Source organism: Macaca nemestrina, chromosome 6 (genome assembly GCF_043159975.1).
Source record: "Macaca nemestrina isolate mMacNem1 chromosome 6, mMacNem.hap1, whole genome shotgun sequence".
NCBI classification, from domain to species: Eukaryota; Metazoa; Chordata; class Mammalia; order Primates; family Cercopithecidae; genus Macaca; species Macaca nemestrina.
This window is the reverse complement of record NC_092130.1, coordinates 30,445,394-30,470,147: the sequence shown is the minus strand read 5'-3', so window position 1 is coordinate 30,470,147 and position 24,754 is coordinate 30,445,394. Positions and strand designations below refer to the sequence as shown.

General features: G+C 50.7%; 1 protein-coding gene across 5 annotated transcripts in view; it reads left to right on the top strand.

Moving 5' to 3' along the window:
* Nucleotides 1–24,754, top strand: part of LOC105466880 (PPARG coactivator 1 beta) — a 139,277-nt gene that overhangs the window by 89,848 nt on the left and 24,675 nt on the right. For 3 of the 5 annotated variants that reach the window (XM_011716027.3, XM_011716026.3, XM_011716025.3), the window contains exons 2-10: nt 766–939; nt 6,973–7,185; nt 11,037–11,153; nt 12,894–14,016; nt 14,913–14,949; nt 15,541–15,605; nt 16,582–17,392; nt 20,365–20,440; nt 22,548–22,669. In XM_011716027.3, the coding sequence (XP_011714329.2) occupies nt 766–939; nt 6,973–7,185; nt 11,037–11,153; nt 12,894–14,016; nt 14,913–14,949; nt 15,541–15,605; nt 16,582–17,392; nt 20,365–20,440; nt 22,548–22,669 (2,738 nt within the window). The remainder of the gene's footprint in view (nt 1–765; nt 940–6,972; nt 7,186–11,036; nt 11,154–12,893; nt 14,017–14,912; nt 14,950–15,540; nt 15,606–16,581; nt 17,393–20,364; nt 20,441–22,547; nt 22,670–24,754) is intronic. The other 2 variants (XM_011716029.3, XM_011716028.3) reach the window with 2 other exon arrangements.

The window sequence follows — 24,754 nt, the reverse complement described above, 5'->3', positions numbered from 1 at the left end:
CTAATTTGTGTATTTTTAGTAAAGACAGGGTTTCGCCATGTTGGCCAGGCTGGTCTTGAACCCCTGGCCTCGAATGATCTGCCCACCTTGGTCTCTCAAAGTGTTGGGATTACAGGCATGAGCCACCATGCTCGGCCCATGATACGGGTGTTTTATGACTTTATTTACATATTGTCTACTGATTGGTGTTCCATCATATTATATCATATATGTAATTTTATGTTCATCATATATGTTCCATCATATATTCCATCATATATGTAATTTTAGACATTACATATATTCCTATAAAATCCCTGGGAACATGGATGAGTGTTTCTTCAGAACCTAGTAGTCACACATTAGTGTCAGTCATTATCATTGCTGTTTTTGTTTCATTATTAATATAGAGGCATTGTTAGCTTCAAGAAGTCCACTTATAAGTGGGGACATATGTGTAAAGGATTAGCTCCTCATTTACAGTCTCTAATAAAGTTTTCAACAAAACAGTTCTGGTAAGAGGACAGAGATGTATGTGGGTAGGGCCTTGAGGGATGTAGAGGAGTGCAGAGGGGAGAGCAGCAGGGGGGTTTGTACTGTTGGGGCCTAGCTTAGCTACCAGAAGATTCTACCAAGGGGTGGAGCTGATCTTCTCATTTCTTGGTCATTTGGCAAAATCCGGCCTTGGCCACGGATCCAGATTGGCTGCATCACTATTGAGAGGGCCCCTGCTTGGGTCTAGCCAGCCTCAGCTCTGATCCACCTCTTTCCTTCCTGTCTCCTCAGGGTGGAGGGTCCGGGGAGGAGCAACTCTATGCTGACTTTCCAGAACTCGACCTCTCCCAGCTGGATGCTAGCGACTTTGACTCGGCCACCTGCTTTGGGGAGCTGCAGTGGTGCCCAGAGAACTCAGAGACTGAACCCAACCAGTACAGCCCCGATGACTCCGAGCTCTTCCAGGTATGCCCTCTCCAGTCTCCCCTCCTCCCACCCTGTCAGGCCTCTCTGTCCTCAAAATCCCAGCTCTGCCTTGCTCTGCCCTCTCCTGCACTTGCTCATGCCGGGAAGTCCCCTCACCCACCAGAGCTGTTGGGCCCCGGTTTCTTGTGCTGGATTGGCCCCTGATCTGGCGCAGCTCACACGCCTCACTTGGCCCTTGCTGTATCACCTCCGGGAAGTAAGGGTGAGATGAACTGCTCTCTAGGCCTCCCGAGCAGAACTAAGCCTCTTTGTGTGCCACAGAGGTCCAGGTCCTCTGTTCCCTACATTATCTCATCCAATCCTCGTCCCCACCCTGCAAGACAGGCTCCAGTATTTTCCCATTTTACAGATAAGGAAAATGAGGCTTGGAAAAGTTAAGTCCTGTGCCTAGGGCAATTAACCTAGTCAGTAGCTGAACTGGACTCAAACCTAGTCTTCTTGCCTCCAGAGCCAGGACTTTATGACCATGATGATACCATAATGAGATGACTGGCATTTATTGAGCAGCTGTTCTGTGGGGGGCTGTCCCTGTTTGTGTATATTAATTCATTTAAATTTCTTAACAACTCTCAGTTGTAAATACAATTATCTCCCTTTTTCAGCTGAAGCCTAGAGGTTCTTTAATAAGAGGCAGTGCCAAGAACCACTATGCATGTGCCTCTCCAGCCCTGGTGCTCCAGCGCCGAGCCTCAGGGGCATGTAATGGCTAGCATTTCCTGTAAGAAGGCCTCTTACGGAATAATATGATGTCTGGGGTTTGCTTCAGAAGAAAGCAAGCTCTGCATGGATTTGCATGTGTGGGTGGGAGTGTGCGGCCTAGAAGGTAATAGATGAAATTAGATTGGCCGTATTTAGCTGGGTGATGGACACATTCAGATTCATGATTCTTTTCTTGGAATTTTCTCCCTCGTAAAGATCAGGGGCAGAAGCCATAGCTCCCTGTGCCTATCTGGCAATATAATAACAATAACAACAACATCGCGCGTGCTGAACACCAAGGTGGTGTGCTGCAAGCGTCCTTTCCAAGCGTCCTCCTGATGGATTTTATCATCCTTCTAGAAATGTTTACCGAGCCCCCTATGTGTCAGGCACTGTGTTCATCAGAGGACTTTACAGTCTGTAAACATGTGAACAAACAGTAGTCACTTGTGATAAGGGCAAAAAGGAAATAGAGAAGGGACTGTGGACTGAGTGGTCGGGAAAGGCCTCTCTGAGGAAGGGGAGCTATCAGTTGTGTACTCCTAATAATTGGTTTTACAGACAAGGAAAGGGAAGCTCAGGAAGGTTGAGTAACTCGCCCAAGGTCAAACAGCTAGTAAGGATCCAGGCAAAGATTGTAATCTAGGAACCCACATCCCTCACCGCTACACTGAACCCCTTTGCCAACCCAGTGAGGAATTACCAGAACCAAACTGCAGTTTTGGCTCCAACCAGAGACCTCCATTTTCTTGCTTGAACAATGGGGACAACTCCTTTGCCATATTGCACCTTTCCTCTTAGGGGGCCAACTCCAGAAAATGCTTTTAGGTTGCAGAGAACTCATGAGTGAAAGGGGTTTGGATGCTCCCTGAAGACCATCCCCACCAAGACTATATAGGCCCCCCACCTACTCAGAGAATGGCCAGACCCACCGGCAAGCCTCTGATGAGGTCCTACTAGTGCTTTCAGGCACAAGTAAGCTTGGTGCGGCCCCAGCCCTGCAAGGAAAACAGTCCTCACAGCTGGCTGAGCTCTGCCCTTCCAGCCCCTCTCCCTTTCATGGGCTGCACACTCCACCAGCTCTCCTGAGATTAGGCTAGCTCTATCCATTGCTCACCGGTGCACCCTCTGTGCATGTGACTGGGGCCTGTCCCCACCCTCTGCTCCCTGCCCATCGGAAACTCTGAATGTGGGCTGTGTCTGCATTGTTCTTTGTTGTATTCCCAGGGCTCTGCACAGTGCCGGGCACTTTGTCAGGGCTTAACAGTCATGCACTGAATGAATCCTTCGACACCCAGCTCTCATGATGCCTCTTCCTGAGGCAGTTGGTCACTTAGTCCCGCTCATGGGCTCCCATCTCTTGCACGCATGTGTGTCCTTCAGACTGCAAGATCCTCGGGGACAAACAACACTTTATTCATCTCTGGGGCCCTTGCACATTGTAAGGACTCAATTCATAGGTGTTGAATGAAGGAACTGATTAAACTGACCCATTCCAAAAACCTCGAGCTGGGATCTAGGAGCCATAGGTTCTAGTCCCCTTTCTGGCACTAACTTGGACAGTTTCTTTATGGGAACAATGGGAATCATGGAGCCTTGCTGCCCGTGCCAAGCTCTGTTAACAATTAAATGGCACCATTGTTATGGAAACAAACTGGGAGAGTGGAGAACAAGCTACAGTTGCAAGGGTTGACACCTCCTCCGGGATGGGAACGTTGCTTCCATTTCTCTGCATGTCCCAGAGTCCTTAGGGATGGGACATGACAGGCCCTTAGTAAATATTTCTAGAGTAAGGCAGGTGTTTGGTTGTTGTGCAACAATTTGTTGTGTGTCCGTGGATGAGTAGCTCCCTTTGTTTGGGCCTCTGTTTCCCCATGTGAGGAATGAGGAAGGAACACGGACAAATCAATCTGTTGAGGCTACAGGAAAAGAGTCACTGGGTCTGGACCTACTCCCAGAAAAATGGGAGGGAGGTAGCCAATTTCCTGGGTTTCTTGAACCTCAATTTAAGCCCCCTGGATAGTAGCGATCTCTGAGTCTTCTTTCTGCCCTGGTGGCCTACATTCTGTTCCGTGACGTTTCTTCAAGCCACTCTAGGTCCTCAAAATGAAGCCTTTTCCCTCAGATTTCTTGAAGGCTCCTTCTCCTCCTGCTTGAGATCAGCTCAGGAAGACTGGGGGTGGGGCTGAGTCTATTAATATCCCTTCCTCAGCTGATTAACTCTCCATTAATTTGCACTCTGTTTCTATGCTGAGCAGGGAGAGCCGAGCTAATGGGCCTGGGGAAGAGGAGAGGGGTGGCGCAGCTCCCTGGGATGGATGGCTGGAGAAAGCAGTGACCAGCGTGGGCAGGGTTGGCTGCTCCTCCTAGTCGGGCTCAGGGCCTCCAGCCCCACCTGGCTGTTTCAGTGGAGTGGGGTGGGGAGAGGTGGGGAGAAGGGGAGGACTTTTGCTTTTACCCAACTTGATGGGTACTTCTTGAGGTCTTTGCCATTTTGGACTCATTTCAGCACCATGACCGGCACTCACTAAGTCAGTGTTGGCTTTCTAAGTCCTGGGTTCTAGTCCTTAGTCCTACCCCTGACTCACTGTGTGACCTTGAAAGATCTCTTTCCTGGGGCTTTCTTCCTCCCCTGCCACCACGCCCCCCAAAAAATAATGGCAGATAGGTTTCCTTGTGAGTGCCAACTGTGATTGATTGGCAGTTGTCACCTGAAGCCCTGCATCAGGAAAAATGCTGGCATGGAAGGAAGAGGCCGTTAGCAATACAGGGCAGCAGTAGCGTGTGTGCCATGCGTTTGAAATCTCTCTTCTCTACATGGTTCCTGAGAGCCCTTCCAGCTCTGACATTTGTAATAATTCACAATATCTCTGGCCGTTGGTACTATCCCTGGGAAAGAGTGAGAATTCTCAGTTCACGCAGTGCTGATGATGTCATCTCTGAATGACTTCCCTCTAGAATCTGGTCTTTGAGACACTGAACTTAGCCTCCCACCATTGTTCATTGTTTGGTTCATTCATTCTTTCATTCAGTAAATCTGCCATGGTGCCTCCCATGTCCCAGGCATTGAGCTTAGGGGCCTAAGCACTCTACAAAGCACTCTCATTACTGCTTCCAGACTTGGCCTTCTGGGAGCCCAGGGAGGGAGGCTGGCCAGGGATCATGTCTTCCCATTTCACAGGGAAAGGAGCAAGGCATAGAGGAGGGAAACGACTTGCCTAAGATCACCGTTTGATGGCAGAACCCCAAGAGTGGTCACTGAGCTCCAGGTTCTAGGATCTTAACTCCCCATCAAGCTGGACAGATGGTTCTGAGCTGGACAGGGTTGGGAGTCTGGCCTGAGGGTTGAAGGAGACTTGTGGATAGGGTGGGGAGCAGCCAGTGAGCCCCCCTGCGTTCTAAAGCCAGAGTCCTCAGGCCCTGATCTACCCTCGGGCCTCCGTCCCCAGGGCTTGGGTCAGGCCCAACCAAAATCTTCTTTTGACCTTTCTTTTATTCTTAGCTCTGTTCTAAAAATTACAAACGTGTTTGTTCTCTCCCCGTGTTCCCCCTTCGAACTTCTCAGCTGCTGCTCCGGCTGTAAGGCCTGGAACAGATTTAGTGCAGCCAAAAGGCCGTCACGAGATGTGTATTTCAGATGAACTTCCTGCAGAAAGGATAAACAGCCTGACCTGGGATGGGAAAGAGTGCCGGAGGAGGCGTCATGTGACAGAATGTGCCTGCTGCCAGAACAGCCCAGGGACCAGGCCTTACTAAATGAGGCACTCGGTGTCTCACCTAGAAACCACATGCTCTCGGCACCAGGCCTCTGGGCATGGGGGCCTGTGGGCTGGGGGTGTGCACGCTGACCCTCCTTATGGTTCATCTGTGCGTGGGGCACTCTTGCTGTCCAAGTCCTGGCTCTGGATGTTATTTGCTACGTGAGCCCTGACAAGTTGCTGAGCCTCCAGGAGCCTCTGTGTCTTCAACTGCAAAAAGGAGATCAGAATCGTGCGCCCCTGGGCGAGGTTGCTGTGAGGCCTCCCTGAGCTTGACAGAGCCTTTCTACTCTCTTCAGCCAAGTGCTGTGCCCCTGGCCTTTGATTGGGGTTTCCCTTTTCCTGGGTCTCCCCTCCTTAACACTTTACCTGGCTGGTGTCTTTCAAGCCTACTTTTAAGTATCAGCTGCTCAGAGAAGGCATCTGGGACCACCCTGAAGAGCCTGTAAGTCCTCGCCACATTCTTTTTCTCCATCATGGCTTCCTTTTATTTTCTTCTAGCCTTTCTCACGCTCTGGAATGATCTTGTTTGTTAGTTTCACCCCGTCCTCTACTGGAGGGTAAGCTCCATGGGAGCCGGGCATGTCAGTCTCTGCGTGCTGTTTATCACCATCGTCCAGCATGAAGCCAAGGCACAGAGTAGCCACCGGGAAAGGGAGGGAAGGGAGAAAAGAGTGCAGGGGGCAGTTACTACCATCACCACCACCATCATCATCATCGTCCTGGCAGAAATCGTGTAACAGTAGCAGCACTAGCAGTGGTAGTGGTAGCAGTTACAGTCATCACAGTAGCAAGTGCTTATTTTGTGCCAGGCACCATTTTCTAAGCATCTTACCTAAGTTTACTCATCTAGTCCTCAGCTGTAACCTTAGGAAATGTGTGCTGTGTGTTATCCCACTTGATAGATCAGAAAACTAACTTGCCTAAGGGCCCAGAGTTGCTAACTATGGGACCTGGGGTCCAGTCCCAGCTCCAGAGCCTGAGTGTCTAATCACCATACTTACTACTTCCTCAGGAGTGAATGAGGAGAGTAAGCTCTGGGAACCTGCAGAGAAATGATAGCTGCCTTGTCACTGCTGTGGTTATTATTGTCATAGTTGAACCCTGAAGCTTCTGGCCTTCACACTGCCTGGACCCCAGGGTCTGAGGGGCTGCAACAGGTTGCTGCTACCAGTGTGGTAGGCCAGCCTCTGTCCTTGGTCGGGGAGGCAGGTGTCGCTCAGGTGGACAACTTCGTGCCCAGGTCACATACTGATAAGCAGCAGAGCCAAAAGTGGGACTCCCAGGCAGGGCCCTTTCCATTATCACCTGCGGTCTGTTCATAAAATTCTGGGATTCTTGGAGTCAATAACACATTTATTGGGCATCTGCTATGCCAGGAATACTGAGCAGCTCTGCTGGGGGTGGGGGGCGGCTGAGGGGAAGGTATGGCAGGAGGGTGATGGTGGGCCAACCGGCTGGGCAGAGCTGGTGTCCACCGTGGAGAATGAGTCTAAGGTGGTGACTAACCATCTCCCCATCTGTCTTTCTGGTCCTCCCGCCCTCCTCACTCCAGATTGACAGTGAGAACGAGGCCCTCCTGGCAGAGCTCACCAAGACCCTGGATGACATCCCTGAAGATGACGTGGGTCTGGCTGCCTTCCCAGCCCTGGATGGTGGAGACGCTCTATCATGCACCTCAGCTTCGCCTGCCCCCTCATCTGCGCCCCCTAGCCCTGTCCCAGAGAAGCCCTCGGCCCCAGCCCCTGAGGTGGATGAGCTCTCACTGGTGAGAACCTACTTATAGCAGAAGTGATGGTTGCAGCCTGGGATTAGGTTTCTGGTTCAGGGCATGGGTTGCAGAGCAATCCACTCCAGCCCTGCAGGGGACTCTATGCATCACTGGCAATATTGATCACCGCAGAGAGCCTGGGCTGAAGGTGTGAGGCCCCCTGGGCTTAACCTTTCCCACCTAGACAGAGGAACTAACGACAGAGGCGTCACCTGTATTCTCTACGCTCTTTGGTACTTTAGGGATTGACCTAGTTATGTGTTAAATCCTTGAAATTGCTGCAAAACATTTTCCTGAAGATTGCACACACATGGTAAAAATCCAGATAGTAGAAGTGGACAGTTAAAAGCAAAACCTCCTTAGGCCTCTCTCTGTTGCTTGTTCCTGTCCCAGAGGTAACCATGGTTACTGATCTGTTATGTGACTTTCCTCTTCTACCTTTTAAAAGATTTTACTACAAAAGGGAGTCTACATTAGACAGGGCTCTGCACCTTGCTTTCACGGTTAACTGTGTGTCTTGGAAGCTCTTCCAGATGAGCATGTAGAGCTCTGTTGCATTCTTTGTGTTGGCTGTGTTATGTTCCTTGGTAGGGATGGGCTGGTTCCCTGTTGGGTATTTGTGTTGTTTCAACTTCTTCCTCATTACAAGCAGTGGCGCAGTAACTGTTCCTACACAGGCCTTTGTGACATGTAAGTGGACAGATTCTTAGAAATGAAATTCCTGGGTCTATGGATCTGTGATTTTCCAGTTTAAGCAGATACTTCCAGATTGCCCTCCAAAGAGGTTGGACTGGTTTACACTTCCACTAGCAGAAGTTAAATGCTGTGTGACTATGTGTATGGAATGTGGAAAGGTGCACATGGAATAGCAGCTTTCTAGGGAGAAGATCAGATTTTATCAGATTTTCAAAGGAGTCTGGAACTCAGAAGTTACTGGAAGCAGTTGCTCTTAATCCAGGCTGAGAGCGCCCAAAGCTGAGCTGTCCTAGAGTGTGAAGTCCAGCTTTGCTCATCCTGTCTTGGTCCCCTCCCTTGGTGCTGTAGCTCTTGGAGGCTGGCAGGACTCAGCTAGAAAATCAGAGCCTGTTTGAGCCAGGAGAGTTCTTAGGTTATGGAGAGTTTGAGCTAGAAAGGCCCTTGGTGACCCTCAAGCCCAATTCTGGGAAAATTGTGGCCCAGAGTGGGGAAGGTATCTCCACTGGTCACACAGCAAGTCAGTGTGCCAGGAAAGACTAGAACTCAGGTATTCACTCCTAGTCTAGGACCCTTTCCGTTCCTTCCCACTGCCTTCAAGTTCCCCAAAGCAGTGTGAAGCGCCCACCATGCCAGGCACAGAATATGTTCAGTCCCACATTATGGCTCCTGCCGAGAGGGGGTTCTGCTTCCTCTCAGATTGGAATCAAAGCACCTAGGTTTGAATCCCAGCCCTGCCATTTAGTACTTGTATGTTCCTTAGGCACTTATCCTGAACCTCTCTAAGCCTCAGCTGCCTGATCTATAAAGTGGGGTTAATAATAGTGCCTATGTCAAAGGCTATTAGGAGGATTACAGCAGATAATACACATGAAGCACTTAGAACAGTACCTGGCACATAGAATTGCTCAGTAAATATGAACTAATACTTCTGGTGCAACCATGAGTGTTAACAAGCATTCTAGTGCCATTTCTGCATGGGGCCTTTGGAGAGGGACCAAACGTTAAAGAGGCAAAGTGCGACCCCTGCTGGTCAAAGGTTGTTTCCCACCCATGCCTTAGATTACCTTCATTCCCTACACGCTTATTGAGTGCCTCTGTTTCAGCCATCGTGCGAGGCACACAGGAAACAGACTTGCTGTCTAGACTCCCTGCATACCGACAGAGACCTGGAAAGGCCCTGAGGGGTCGGGCACAGTGGCTCATACCTGTAATCCCAACACTTTGGGAGGCTGAGTGGGAGGATCCCTTGAAGCCAGGAGTTTGAGACCAGCCTTGGCAACATAGGAAGATCCAGCTCTATGATTTTTGGGTTTTTTTAATTTAATTAGTCCAGTATGGTGGCATGTGCCTGTAGTCCCAGCTACTCTGGAGGCTGCGGTAGGAGGATTGCCTAAACCCAGGAGTGTGAGGCCGCAGTGAGCTAGGATCATGATACTGCATTCGAGCCTGGGTGACAGAGCAAGACCCCATCTCTTTCAAAGACAAAAAGCAAACAAAACAAAAAGGCCCTGAGAAGTCATCTGGACCTTAGGTCGGGCCATGGATCCCAGAGAGTCCACCAATAGACTTGTAAGGACCCGTGGACCTCTGTGTGTCTGTGTGATTTTCTGAGGTCAGCAACTTCTGTCATATTCTTAGAGTCAAAAAAAGAGGTTTTAATCCAGCCATGTAGTCTCCCTGCCCCTGCTCATTATACCAATGGAGGAATCAAGGCTCTCACAGTGCACTGGGCCTGAGCCAGGCTAGAATGAGGTTTCTTTCCCCCAGTCCTAGGATCCTTTCCCATCGAAAAGTCACAAACGTGTGGGTGCTGGTTTGGGGTGTAGGTGAGGTGGCCAGGATCCTGTGGCTCCTCAAGAGTGTGGAGTGGCCTTTTCTCTGGCTCCTGGGCCTTTGGCATTCCTTGTTGGAGTGACTTGGGGTGGAATGTCCCTCAGGAAAACTCTCCGTGCGGTACTAAAATCTCATGATCTTTCTCAGTTTGCTCTCAAGCTTGGCTAGGATCTCCGGTGGAAAATCCAAATGTATTCAACTTTCTGCTCTCTCAGCTCAGGTACACTGTGTACCTGCCCTCAGGGTGCAGAAGCACAAGAGCTTTTACAATTTTTATAGAAAAAAAAAAGCCAAACAAGCTTAAGTGTAGTCTTCCACTTGTGTAAAAACAACAGGGTAGGGCCAGGCACAATGGCTCACTCCTGTAATCCCAGCACTTTGGGGGGCCGAGGCGATCGCTTAAAGTCACTAGTTTGAGACCAGCCTGGCCAACATGGTAAAACCCCATCTCTACTGAAAATACAAAAATTAGCTGGGTGTGGTGGCAGGCACCTGTAATCCCAGCTACTTGGGAGGCTGAGGCAGGAGAATCGCTTGAACCCGGGAGGTGGAGGTTGCAGTGAGCCGAGATCCTGCCACTGCACTCCAGCCTGGGTGACAGAGACTGCATCTCAAAAAAAACAAACAAAACAACAGGGTGGGTTGGAGGTAATGACTACATATATATTCTTGTATAATGAAAGCCCGCCTCATGATAGGTTCACCGGAAAGTAGTTAGTGGAGTTGCCTCTAGGAGGGAGAAAGGGACTTTGGGCAAGAGAGAGACTTGCTTTTAATTGTCTGCCCTTTAGTATTTGCAATGTGTCTTTTTTTTTTTTTTTTTTTACCATTTACAAGTATTACCTTACTTAATTTAAGAAATTAATTTTTACAGGTATACGAATAAACAAAAATAACAAAAGGGAAATCAGCTAGAATCCCACACCAGAGAATCATTTTGGTACCTAACCTTCCAGATTGTGTGTGTGCGTGTGTGCACTTAGAATGTCCCAATAAAACTGTATCATAATATTTTAACAGTAGAATAGACAGACATTACCCAAGACCTGCTTGAGTTTTTCAAAGTCATAGCTCTTCCCTGGGGTTATTAACTCTGAAAAGGAATTGTATGTTATTAGGATACTTATGTGTGTTCGGGATTGTTAGACAATCTGCCATCTGCACCTAGTATCTTGGGATCATCATCTCAGGTCATGGAATGCCCACCCCATGTTCTCCCTGTGGTCCTGTGATGCCCAAGGTCAGTCCTGAGGGGCTGGCCATGCAGTCCATGTCCTCTGGCTCAGCCCCGGCTCCTGTCCTCTCTGCTTTTCCCTCAGCTGCAGAAGCTCCTCCTGGCCACATCCTACCCAACGTCAAGCTCTGACACCCAGAAGGAAGGGAGCGCCTGGCGCCAGGCAGGCCTCAGATCTAAAAGTCAACGGCCTTGTGTCAAGGTATTTCTTCACGTGCCCCCAAATCTGCCCCAGGCGTCTGTTGGGGCTGCAGCCTTCAGCTGTGGTGGAGGATAGTGAGTTCAATCAACTTCCAGTATCTCTTCCCGCTCCTCCCACAGCCTTTGTAGCTGGTGTCCTGGGCACTGCCTCTGGAGATCCAGCTAGGTTAGGGTTCTTGAAGGAGCCCTGGACGTTCTCACACTTCAGTGTTCCAGACACTGGTAGATGTTAACTCAGGTTAGAGAAAGGATGAGGAAAGTGTGGCCAGCCTTCAGAGGACTAAGTGACAGACCAAAACACAAGATTGCGCTGGTTGTGGAGGCCACAGTAAATAGTTTGGATTTTTTTTAACCCCCCTCAGGGAGCCATTGGAGAGTTTAAAGCTCTGTCATAGATATCCAGGGTCAAAGAACATCCCTTTTCCTCCTTGAGCCCCATCTTCCAAGCCTAACAAGGAGAGGTGTAACAGGTGGCTTTCAAGCGGTCCTGTCCTCAAAGGCTACACACAACCCCTCCTCTTCCTGGTCCTGGACCCTCTTTCTGGGAACTGTTGCATACAATCCTTGATCCTCAGAGGCAGAATCAGGTCCCTCTCAGACAGCAGCTCAGTGTAGGAGCCTCTCTCTTGCTGGGGCTTCGCTGGGGAATGAGTCCCTTTGCTCCCTCCCTACTTGTCCTGGCTGGCCCTCCTGAAACAAAGGTCTACCCTCTCATGCCTCATTCTGTTGAAGGAGCAGTAGCCACACCCCATTGTGAGCCAGCTCTTTGCTCTCTGGGAGCCTAGGAACTTCCCCAGAGAGGTGAGATGCATCTGACAGCCATTGCTAGAAAGTTCCAGCACAACAATGAGTCACACTGGGGGGAATTAAGACTGGAGAGAGGTTGACTGGTGCGAGTGCAGAGGACCTCAGACATCCAGCCATGGAGCCTCCCCTTTATCCTGTGGGCACTAGGAGCTACCGAATTTTTTGTTTTTTTTAAACTTTATTGAGGTGTAATTTACATACATAAAAGCCACCTATTGTAAAAGTACAATTCTATGACTTTTAGTAAACTTACACCCATGCAGTTATGACCATTATCCAGTTTTAGAACATATCCATCATTCAGGCTGGGCGCGGTGGCTCACTCCTGTAATCCCAGCACTTTGGGAGGCTGAGGCGGGCGGATCACTTGAGCTCAGGAGTTTGAGACCAGCCTGGCCAACATGGTGAAACCTTGTCTCTACTAAAAAATACAAAAAATTACCTGGGTGTGGTGGTTCATGCCTGTAATCCCAGCTACTTGGGAGGCTGAGGCAAGAGAATGGCTTGAACCTCGGAAGGAGAGGTTGCAGTGAGCCGAGACAGATGAATCCCCCAGTGCTAATTTGCAGTGAGTGCTTCCTATACCCAGCCCCAGGCTACCATGAATCTACTGCCCGGCTCTTGGCCGAAGGGTTCGGAGCAGGGGGGTGGAGTGGTCAGAGTGGAGCTTTGCCAGTGAATCTGGAAGGGTCTGCAGGGGCGAAATTCCATGGCTGGGAGAGCTGTTAGGAGGCTGGTCATTCCTTCATTCCTCATCCACTGAGCACGGCCAGGTGCCCGAGTCTGTGTGGGAGGCTGGGGACGGAATGAAGGAAACCTGGCTGTTCCTATGATCCAGGTGAGACACAGTGGGCTGGCCAGTGGCCATGTGGATGAGACACACTGGAGGAGTGTTTGGGCCTCCTTCCTCACTCTGGCCTCTCTCCCTCTCTAGGTGGACAGCACCCAAGACAAGAAGGCTCCCATGACGCAGTCTCAGAGCCGGAGTTGTACAGAACTACATAAGCACCTCACCTCAGCACAGTCCTGCCTGCAGGATAGGGGTCTGCAGTCACCACGCCTCCAGAGCCCCCGGCTCCCTGCCAAGGAGGACGAGGAGCCGGGTGAGGACTGCCCGAGCCCCCAGCCAGCTCCAGCCTCTCCCCAGGACTCCCTAGCTCTGGGCAGGGTAGACCCCGGTGCCCCGGTTTCCCAGGAAGACATGCAGGCGATGGTGCAACTCATTCGCTACATGCACACCTACTGCCTCCCCCAGAGGAAGCTGCCCCCACAGGCCCCTGAGCCACTCCCCAAGGCCTGCAGCAACCCCTCCCAGCAGGTCAGATCCCGGCCCTGGTCCCGGCACCCCTCCAAAGCCTCCTGGGCTGAGTTCTCCATTTTGAGGGAACTTCTGGCTCAAGACGTGCTCTGTGATGTCAGCAAACCCTACCGTCTGGCCACGCCTGTCTATGCCTCCCTCACACCTCGGTCAAGGCCCAGGCCCCCGAAAGACAGCCAGGCCTCCCCTGGTCACCCATCCTCGGTGGAGGAGGTGAGGATCGCAGCTTCACCCAAGAGTACCGGGCCCAGACCAAGCCTGCGCCCACTGCGGCTAGAGGTGAAAGGGGAGGTCCACCAGCCTGCCAGGCTGCAGCAGGAGGAGGAGGAAGACGAGGAAGAAGAGGAGGAGGAAGAGGAAGAAGAAAAAGAGGAGGAGGAGGAGTGGGGCAGGAAAAGGCCAGGCCGAGGCCTGCCATGGACGAAGCTGGGGAGGAAGCTGGAGAGCTCTGTGTGCCCTGTGCGGCGTTCTCGGAGACTGAACCCTGAGCTGGGCCCCTGGCTGACATTTGCAGATGAGCCGCTGGTCCCCTCGGAGCCCCAAGGTGCTCTGCCCTCACTGTGCCTGGCTCCCAAGGCCTATGACATAGAGCGGGAGCTGGGCAGCCCCACGGACGAGGACAGTGGCCAAGACCAGCAGCTCCTACGGGGACCCCAGATCCCTGCCCTGGAGAGCCCCTGTGAGAGTGGGTGTGGGGACACGGATGAGGACCCCAGCTGCCCGCAGCTCCCTCCCAGAGGTAGTCTGAGTTGGTGGTCTGCGAAGAGGGGGCAGGGATGGGGTGCAGCATGCCCCTCTGCACTGGGAGCCAGGAGCCCTGTGTTCAAGTCCCTGTCCCCCAACAAAGTGTTATGTGGGGTTGGACAAGTCCCTTCCCGTCCCTGGCTTTCAGCTTTTCTTTGGGCTAGTTGGAGCAGATCTTCAGAAGAACACCCATGCATCTGAGTTTTTCATCTTGCATGGGCAAGGTGCCACTTAACGAATTAAGCAGGCAGTCAAAAAGTAAACAGAAAAGGAGGATAATTACAAATTGCAATAGGTACTGTAAAGAAGATTCACTGGGGATGATGTGACAGAAGCATAAGGCTATATACATTCAGCTCCACAATGCAGCTAGAGTCTTAAATGCTGCTAATAACTGTAATGATAACAACAGTTAGCCACTGTGTACTTACCGTGCTGGCACTGGCCTCAGACTAACAGATTGTCCCTATTGAGTCCTCACAAGAAGCCTCTCTGATAGGAACTGTCATTGTCTCCATTTTATGATACAGAAACTCAGGCACAGAGCTACTTAATGATGAGCCCTGTGCAGGGCTGTCTGTCCAGAGCCCACAGCAGTGAGGCTTGGAGTCAAGTTCTTCCTCACTGTGCTACATGTTTAGCCAGAAGGGGTCACCCTTGCACCTGTTTGTACTTTCTGCAAAATCCAAGTAGATCCCCCAGCTGAGACCTGGGATGAAAGGTGGATTTGAGTTGTTCTGCCCTTCTCTAAAAGTGACAGAGGTATTTGGTCGCCTGCCCGAAGGGCAGCTCTGCTTGGCACCAGTGGAGGCCTGGGGTCTCCTCCAGAGGGGGAACATCTGCTAGCAATACCATGTTGGGGAATCTTATTTTTCTTTGTCTTCTTTTCAGACTCTCCCAGGTGCCTCATGCTGACCTTGTCACAAAGGTAGATTTTTAAAAATTATTGGTGTATTATTCCATGAGATTTTGTCTTGTTGGATATTTGTGTTGGTGGTGAGGGGGGCGTTCATCAGCCCCCATGCCTGGTCCTGGTCCCACACCCTGTGCCCTGATTGTCATCTGGGACCCTCAGGAGCTGGGCTCCTTTAGAAGGGAGTTGGTTTTTAGAAACTAACTTTTGCAGGCCAGAGGAAAGTCCTCAGGCCATTTCATAACCTGTCCTCTTGGGGACCCTGAAAAGAGTTCTTTTCTGACAGTGCCCTGTGACTTTCAGCAAGTCCCTTCCTCCTTCTGGGCCTCAGTTGCTCCCTCTATAAAATAAGGAGGCTGACAACACTTGTTCTCTATTTACCCTCCAGTGAACCTTGCCTGTGTCTCCTAAAAGAGCTGTGCAGCTTGAATTCCTCTAACAGCCGGGATGGGGGTTCCCCCAGAGCAAATGCACCTCAGGCTCCATTTCCATGGGCAGCAGAGCCAGGGCCTGTCACAGCACTCCCTGTGACCCTTTCGTGGGTGGGGAGGTGGATGCCTGATGCTGACTTGCTTCTTTCCTTTCTGTCCGCCCTGCCTCCACCAGCGACCCAACTTTTGGCAAGAAGAGCTTTGAGCAGACCTTGACAGTGGAGCTCTGTGGCACGGCAGGTGAGCCAGGGGGCTTCCACTGGCAGGTGCCTTCAGGAAAACACCCGTGCATCTCTGAGTTTTTCATCATGCACGGGCAAGGTGCCACGTAATGAACAATGCACAAGATGCCTGCCTTCATGGGGCTTATGTTATAGGCAGTCAAAAAACAAACAAAAAAGGAAGATCGTTACAAATTGCAATAGATACCATAAAGAAGACTCACTGGGAATGAACCAGGATTACAGGCATGAGCCACCGCGCCCAGCCCCGGTGGGCAGTTTTACCTGCGGTGCCTGCCCCCTGTCCGTCATGGGAAACGCCAGAGGCATATGAGAGGTATAGTTGGGAGGGTTTGTTGAATGATTGGATGTAGATCAGGAAGAGGTATTTGGAAGATTGGGAAGTTCCAGCTGCCATTAGTAGGTCACAGAAGGGATGGCAAATGGATTTCATCACATGCCAACTCCAAAGAATTGAAGGATTCCCAGGCTACCTCCAGGCTCAGCCAGCAGTGCAGTGATCAGTTAGTGATGCCTGCCATCCACTGGGTTGGGGGAGTAAGGGCACTTGGCCATTTTATTGCCATCCCAAACTAGGGTCTTTTTAAAATTTTATTTTATTTTATTTTATTTTTTCGAGACATAGTCTCACTATGTTGCCCAGGCTGGAGTGCAGTGGCACAGTCTTGACTCACTGCAACTTCCTGCTCCTGGGTTCAAGCAATTCTCATGTCTCAGCCTCCAAAGTAGCTGGGATTATAGGCATGTACCAACAAGCCTGGTTAATTTTTTTGTATTTTTAGTAGAGACATGATTTCGCCATGTTGGCCAGGCTGGTCTTGAGCTCCTGGATTCAAGTGATCCACTCACCTCGCCCTCCCAAAATGTTGGGATTATAGGTGTGAGCTACCATGCTTGGCCCCAAACTTAGGGTCTCAGTGTCCCTTGGAGAAGTGATCTGTCTTTATCTTACCTTTCTCCTCTTGCTTGGGCAGGACTCACCCCACCCACCACACCACCGTACAAGCCCACAGAGGAGGATCCCTTCAAGTCGGACATCAAGCACAGCCTGGGCAAAGAAATAGCTCTCAACCTCCCCTCCCCTGAGGGCCTGTCACTCAAGGCCACCCCAGGGGCTGCCCATAAGCTGCCAAAGAAGCACCCGGAGCGGAGTGAGCTCCTGTCCCACCTGCGACATGCCACGGCCCAGCCAGCCTCCCAGGCTGGCCAGAAGCGTCCCTTCTCCTGTTCCTTTGGAGACCATGACTACTGCCAGGTGCTCCGACCAGAGGGCATCCTGCAAAGGAAGGTGCTGAGGTCCTGGGAGCCGTCTGGGGTTCACCTTGAGGACTGGCCCCAGCAGGGTGCCCCTCGGGCTGAGGTGCAGTCCCCTGGCAGGGAGGAAGACAGAAGCTGTGGTGCTGGCGCCCCACCCAAGGACAGCATGCTGCTGAGAGACCATGAGATCCGAGCCAGCCTCACCAAACACTTTGGGCTGCTGGAGACCGCCCTGGAGGAGGAAGAACTGGCCTCCTGCAAGAGCCCAGAGTATGACACTGTCTTTGAAGACAGCAGCAGCAGCAGTGGCGAGAGCAGCTTCCTCCCAGAGGAGGAAGAGGAAGAAGGGGAGGAGGAGGAGGAGGACAATGAAGAAGAGGACTCAGGGGTTAGCCCCACTTGCTCTGACCACTGCCCCTACCAGAGCCCACCAAGCAAGGCCAGCCGGCAGCTCTGTTCCCGCAGCCGCTCAAGCTCTGGCTCCTCATCCTGCCACTCCTGGTCACCAGCCACTCGGAGGAACTTCAGGTATGAACAGGGGGCCGCAGGAGAGGCAGCGGGCAGTGGAGGACCCCAGTTCCCAGGGAACCAGGAGCCCCAGGCGGGAGGATCCCCGGGAAACTTGCTCTGAAACTGAGGCTGCATTTCCCTGTGTGGCCCATGTCCTGGTCAGAGGCCTTGAAGGTGGTCTTCTGGGGCAGTTGTGGGTGAGTCCTGGAGGCAGGCAAAGCCTGGTGTGTGAAATCGGGAGTGTCCCAAATATCCTGGCCTCCAGAAAGAAAGAAAACCCACTTCCTGGCTGTTTGTGGGCTTATGTCTAAAGGAACTTGTCCCTTACCCATCTGTGTTTTTTGCTTTTATATTTGTAAAATGGATAGGTTTTTGTGCAAACATACATGCCCCAACATTTGAATTCTGGAGATGTTTACATGTAAAAGAAAGATGAGTGTAATTCTAATCTGTGCTCCGGAAAATGCCTGGACATAAAGCATTGATAAGGTTTCTGGGTCCTGCTGAGGTGCACCGTGGCTTTCACCAGTCGGCTGCCCCTTGAAGGGCTTTGACCTCAGTGGAGGGATGATGCCTCATGAGCCCGCTTGCTCGTATCATCCTCGCTCGCTCAACCAGACTGGAGAAGAAGCCAGTCCAAAAGTCAGCTGGGGAGCTGGCCAGAAAAAAAATGGAGGTTTGGCGGAGTCGGAGGGTACTGGTCGCTTCTCTATGATCACAGTGGGTCCTGATTCTCCCTGGGGAAGGCTTGAGGAGGGTCAGTGTCGTCATCCCCAGCCCTGTGTTGAGGTGAGGCCGAGTGGCCACTAGATGCTGCTCTTGGGCTAGAGCCCAGCTGCAGAACCCGCTGCAGGATTTGTTGGGCCTCCACTGGCCGGCCCACACGGCCCACACCCGGGTATCTGATCTGTAGGTCTGGGGTGGGGCAGGGGCAGGGACTGGCGTTTCCAACAAGTCCCCAGGTGATGCTGATGACATTGCTAGAATATCATACTCTGAGACCAGAATTTAGGTCTTGTGAAGATACTTCTTCCCTTCTAAAGGGACTAGCAAAAAAAAAAAAAAAAATTTTTTTTGTTAAATAAAAATGTAAAAAGACTACAGCTTTATACACATCGACAACAAGGGCTTTTAACTGTTTGAAAACCTGATTAAAGCAAAGGCCCATCTTCCCATTAAAATGTGCATACACATCTAACTGGGCATTCAATTTTAGGGGGTTTGTGGGCTCTCCACAAACTATTATTAAGAAGCCCTAAATTTTTTGTTCCTCAAAGGGAGGTCTGCAGCAATTTCTCCAGTGAGCCCTTACTGTAGAAGCCAAGATTAGTCAGTCACAGCTGCCTTCTGCCGACTGTGCTGAGCCTCTCTTTCTGGCTCCGTTCTTTCCCCAGGGGGTAGCTTCTGCCCTACAGTGTTCCAATGTCAAAGGTTTGGCTTCAACCTTGCTTTGCTGTGAGCTAAAGCACTCCATCTCCACATTAGGCAGTGTCCCAGGTTCTCTTCATGTTGAAATACATCCCCAAAGCTGGAGCTTCCCTGGCCTCCTTTCTCTCCTGCCCGGCTCAGAGGTGTTTGGACTGGGCCTGCATTCATAGAATTGCCTGGGAAGAGTCGAGAACTTCTCAGAAACCCCCATGGATTTTCCTTTTTCTTTTCTCACTTTTGGGCCAGGTTCAGGGCTGACTTTGTCTGCTCACCGCAGAAACTTAAATTGGGTAACCTGGCTCCTGCTCAGCTACCTGGCTGAGCTCAGTACCTGGTAAACCTGGTAAGATACTGATCAGCCTTCTCTAGACCTGTACCAAACACACAGCAACAGAAAGCACTTTAAGCTGGGTTAACAACACAAATCTTGAACTCCACAATACCTTCCAGGCATGCTCAACTCCTCGGGTGGGGAAAGTCTACCTATTCTGTTGCAAAAGGGATGATAATACTATAATTAGGTAACCCTTTAAAGTTGCAAGTCATTTCCCCTCCCATTATCCTATTTGAGCTTCACAGGTGCACCTGGAGGTATCTGCTGCTTATCCCATTTTACAGATGAGGAAGCTGAGGCTCAAAGAAGTTACATAGAAAAATAGAGCAAATATTTACGGAGCAGTTCCTGGGCTAAGCATTGACATGCATTTTTAAATTTAATCCTCACAAATGGCCAAGGGATGGACACAATTGGTTATCCTTATTTTATAGATGAAGAACTGAAGTTGAGAGGGCTTCTGTAACTGGCCCAAGGTCACCCAACAGGGAGGCGGTGGGGCTAAGATTCAAACTCAAGCTGTCTGACTCACAAGCCTGTGTTCTTGTCCTCTGTGCTGTATTTCTCAGTGACTCAGGCTGGAGGAGTGAGGGCAGTGTGCAGGCAGGCAAGGAAGGCTGCAGGTGGGTGGCACCCGGGAGCCTGCTCGGGCTATGGGACTAATGAGCCTGATAGCTAGCCTGGAAGCATGGAGCTGCGCTGGCAGGGGCTGCTGCTTAGCTGAGGCATGAACCCACAGGGAGCAGTGGTTCTGGACTCAGAAGGACCTGCTTCTGACTTCTCTGCTTTCTGACTTTAAGTAATCCCATCTCAAACCTGAGCCTCAGATTTTTCATCTGGAAAATGGAGAAACATAAAACCTCATCGGGTTAAAAAAAAAAAAAAATCAGACCAAACAAGATAATAAAGCAAAAGGACTTTTCTACCCCTAATGGCATAGAGAGGCAAGGCTCAGAAGGGGGTAGGGTTATAATGAGCAACACAGTGGTTCCCAGTGATCCAGTCCGGAAGCTGGCAGTAGGCATGTGTCCAGATGTTCAGGCCCACACACAGCCCTGGGCTGTCGTTACGGAAGGGGAAGCTGGGTTTCTGCAGGAGGCAGTTGCAGCTCGTGTGCCCTTGTGAACGAGTCCTAAGGAAGCATCCCTTGCCTCCTGGAGCAGATCCGCCCCCACCCCCATGGTCTCTCCTGAGAGTGAGTGCCTCTGCTTTGCTTGTTCACTGACAGATGTGAGAGCAGAGGGCCGTGTTCAGACAGAACGCCAAGCATCCGGCACGCCAGGAAGCGGCGGGAAAAGGCCATTGTAAGTGATCTGGGGGCCCAGAGCCTGGAGTGAATGGGAAGGAGCAGGAAGTGTGTGGGGGCTTCATGAACCAAAGCCTTTGAGGCTGGCTGGTGAGCCCCTCAGTCTTCGGCCTCTGCCTGGGGAAGAAGGGACTATGGCAGCAGAAGGCAGTGATATTTCTCTCATTTGAAGAGCATGCAGGTCACTAAAGGGCATCAAAGGTGGCACCATGCAAAGTTCAGCCAAGAGACTGACCGTGAGTGTGCTGTTGGTGGTGATTTAGGGCTCAGTGTCAGGGGCCTTGAGAGAGCCAAGTGGGCAAGCTGTGGTAGTGGGGAGCAGAGCCAGGCTGGCTAGGTCACAAGCCAGCCCTGCCACCACCTTCTGTGTGACTGTGGGCAGGTCCCCCAGCTTCCCCAAGCCTCACTTTCCTCATTTGTACGTAAGGGCCTGTGCTTCCCAAGGGTTCCCCCAACTTGATCAGTGCCAAGGGACCAAGAGAGCCTGCCCCTTCCTCCCCACCCACTTCCCTAATCCCCTCCCAGAGTTAGTCCACAGGCCCTGGCCTTCTGCGTTTGCCTGGTGACCCTATTGCAAAGCTCCCCACAGAGAAAACACACCAGGGGCCTGGAGCGGGGAGCTGGACCTGGCCAGTTAGGCCATGTCACTAGAAAGGAAGGAGGAAAATAGGATGAAAACACAAGGCAGACTCCCGCTGGGTCTCCCATGTGATGTGGCACTTCAGGGAGGAGGGGCACACAGGAGGTGTTCATACCCTAGAGGTGCACAGCTGTCTGCAGGCAGGTCCTTAAAACCATGGACTGTGCATGGAGAATCTTCTTGGAGTCTGTGTCTGGTCATTCAGCAGTTACAGGCCTATCACAGTTCTGGGCGTTGGAGGACAGCAATGAACAAGAGAGATGAGGCCCCCCTCCTGACTGAACAGAAGGGAGAGATAACAGACTCGTAACAAAGGAATAAGCAATGTAATTGCAGATTGGGATAAGCACTGTGAAATTAGTAATGTGCCATTAGTAACGATCTGGAATAAACAGGACTGTTGAGGAGGATGTGTTTACGGGGTGGCCAGGGAGGGGCACCTTCAGGGAGCTGGGCCCTGATTGATGAAAAGGAGCGACCAAGCAAAGACTCAGGGGGACAAGTGTCTGGAGCAGTGGCAGGAAAGAGCTTTATGAATTCAAGAAGCTGCAAGGAGAGTGGGAGGAGGGGATTTCTCTGTTGAGCTGAGCTTGCACATCGTATGTTGTGGGATGCACAGTTCCCCTGACTGTTGACGACGGAGTCCTGTTTGTGGACCCGCCGCCTGGGTTTTCTTCCTTGGCACGTGTAGTACGGGGGTGGGATGGCTGGAGAATCACTGGCTGTAACGTGTTTCCAGAGCAAGCCTGTCCAGGACAAGAAACTGTGTTTTTCCTATGGGAACACAGGTGTCCAGGAACAAGGCTGAAGTTTCTCTAGCAGGTCACAGTGACTTTTCCAATAGCAGTGGCTTCAGCCAGATCAAGTCACAGATCTGAGAGGAGGGGAAGGGGAGTTCCAGTCTGGACTTTCTCCCACCTGCTCCCTCTGCTAGGCTGTTCTAGGCACCCACTGGCATAGCACAGAACTCTCCTGAGTGATGCCTTGGTGACAGTGTCTATACTGTGGCTTCAGCCACTTTGCCCAGGCAAAACCAATAGCCCTGATGCCCCCACCTCATTCCCCTTCCTTCCAGCCCACTCTCACACTCACAATCAACCTGCCTCCTGTGCTTGCCCTACCCCAGCACCTCCCCTGCTCAGACTTGAAAGGTAAGTCCAAAAGCTACTGAATATGCAGGCATATAAATGGTGATAAATCCCTCCCCTTTCACAGCCCCAGTCTCTGCTCATTTCCTTCATGTAAGCAGTGGCTTCCTTGGAGGCCCCTTCCCTTCCAACACCCTCCCCCAACAAGGGCAGGTCCTCTGGGGTAGAGATTGGCATTGACCTCTCTCTGACTCCAGCTGGTATTGCTCACTCAGCCAGGCATCATGGACTAGGACAAGAACTCCACGGGAGCACACCCCCAGAGGGGCCCCAGGAAGCCAGGCAATGACCGAGTCTGTATCCTCCTTCTTGGGCAGGGTGAAGGCCGTGTGGTGTACATTCGAAATCTCTCCAGCGACATGAGCTCCCGAGAGCTGAAGAGGCGTTTTGAAGTGTTTGGTGAGATTGTGGAGTGTGAGGTGCTGACGCGAAGTAAGAGGTGAGTTGAGCCAAGCCATGGCAGATGAAGGGAGCAGAGAGGGGCACCGGTCCTGATCCAGAGCTGGGTACAAGAAGATGTCCAAGGCTTGTGGAATGAATCTGACGAAATCCATAGCCTAGATGTAGAAAGCCAGGCCCAGGAGAAGGACCAGAAATGGTAATGCAGTCAGTAACAGCAGCAAACACGTGCTGATGCTTTACTAAGTGCCAGGCAGTCTCCGTTCATTCTTCTATCTTAACTTGCCAGCATGCCAGGGACATAAGCACTCCTAGTCTTTCAATTGCTCTCCTTTCTGCAGGAGTTCAGACAAGTTAACTGGGCAGCTAGTTGGTGGCAAAGCCAGAGCCGGAGCCCATGTGTCTGCTTCAGGGCGTTTGGCCTGGAGATAGTGCGGGGCAGCCGCCCCTGGCAGCTTGAAGACTGGCACTGGGACCCCACTCTACCTCAACCCTGTGCTGCTCACCCCTCCCTTCCTCTGCAGCAGCAAGTCCCAGGCCTTGGTTGGGTATGGCGGCTCACACCTGCAATCCCAGCATTTGGGGAGGCCAAGGCGGGCAGATCACTTGAGGTCAAGAGTTCGAGACCAGCCTGGCCAAAATGGTGAAACCCCGTCTCTACTGAAAATTTAAAAATTAGCTGGATCTGGTGGTGCACTCCTGTATTCCCAGCTACTCAGGAGACGGAGGCAGGAGAATCCCTTGAACCCAGAAGGCAGAGGTTGCAGTGGGCCGAGATCGCGCCACTGCACTCCAGCCTGGGTGATAGAGCAAAAAATAAGACAAGGTCCCAGGCCTTCTGTTCTACTAGGCAACCCTGGGTTTTCGTCACTCACCTGGAGAAGCAGTGTTTTACCTGTCAGGGGATCTGCAAAAAGAACAGGTTTTATATGAATGCACAATTTAGATGTCAAAACTCAGTTTTGAAATATTTCTAAATTATCTTCTATTATATTGGCAAACACTAAGGCAAACTAAGTTATTAGGGTTTTTACATTCTCATACAATAATAATAATAGAAAGCTTCAGCAAGAAAATAGTTTCTGGTGTAAGAGTTATCATATACTTCTTGCCCATTAGGATGGCTACGATGAAAAAACCAGAAAATAAATACTGGCAAGGATGTGGACAAAATGGAACTCTTGCATAGTGTTGGTGGGAATTTTAAATGATGCAGCTGATGTGGAAAACAGTATGGCAATTCGTCAAAAAATTAAACCTAGAACCACCATCTGATCCAGCAATTCCACTTACGGGTATATATCCAAAAGAATTGAAAACAGGATCTCCAAGAGATATTTGTTCACCCAAGCTCATAGCGACATTATTTACAATAGCCAAGAGGAGTAAACAATCCAAATGTCCACCAGCAGATGAATAGATAAACAAAATATGGTTTCTATACATACAGTGAATATTATGAAGCCTTAAAAAGGAAGGAAATTCTGACTCATGCCGCCACATGGATGAACCTGACTGCATTGTGCTGAGTGGAATAAGCCAGGCACAGAAAGACAAATACTGTATGATTTCACTTATATGCTATGTCTAAAGTAGTCAAATTCATCGAAACAGAAAGAGTGGTGGTTGCCAGGGGCTGCAGAGAGGGAGAATAAGGGAGGTGTTGTTTAATGGGCATAGAGTTTCAGTTTGGCAAGGTGGAAAATTTCTGGAGCTTCGTTACACAGCAGTATGAGTATCCTTAATACTGCCAAACTGTATGCTTAAAAATGGCAAAGATGGTAAATGTCCTGTTAAGTGTTTTTACCAAATTTTTTTTAAAAGAACCATTATACAAATAGAACCATTTTAAGTTCTGTGCAGTTTTCAGGCTATCAAATGAAGACAACATGCAAAAATAAAGCAGGCACATTAATCTCTAAAGAGAAAGATCAATCTGTTAAGATTTTAAAAACACACAGAATCTTTAAAAAAGAGTCTTGGACGTACTACCAATATTAGACATTTAAAGAGGAAAAAGGGTCCGGGCATGGTGGCTCATGCCTGTAATCCCAACACTTTGGGAGGCCGAGGCAGACAGATTACTTGAGGACAGGAGTTTGAGACCAACCTGGCCAACATGGTG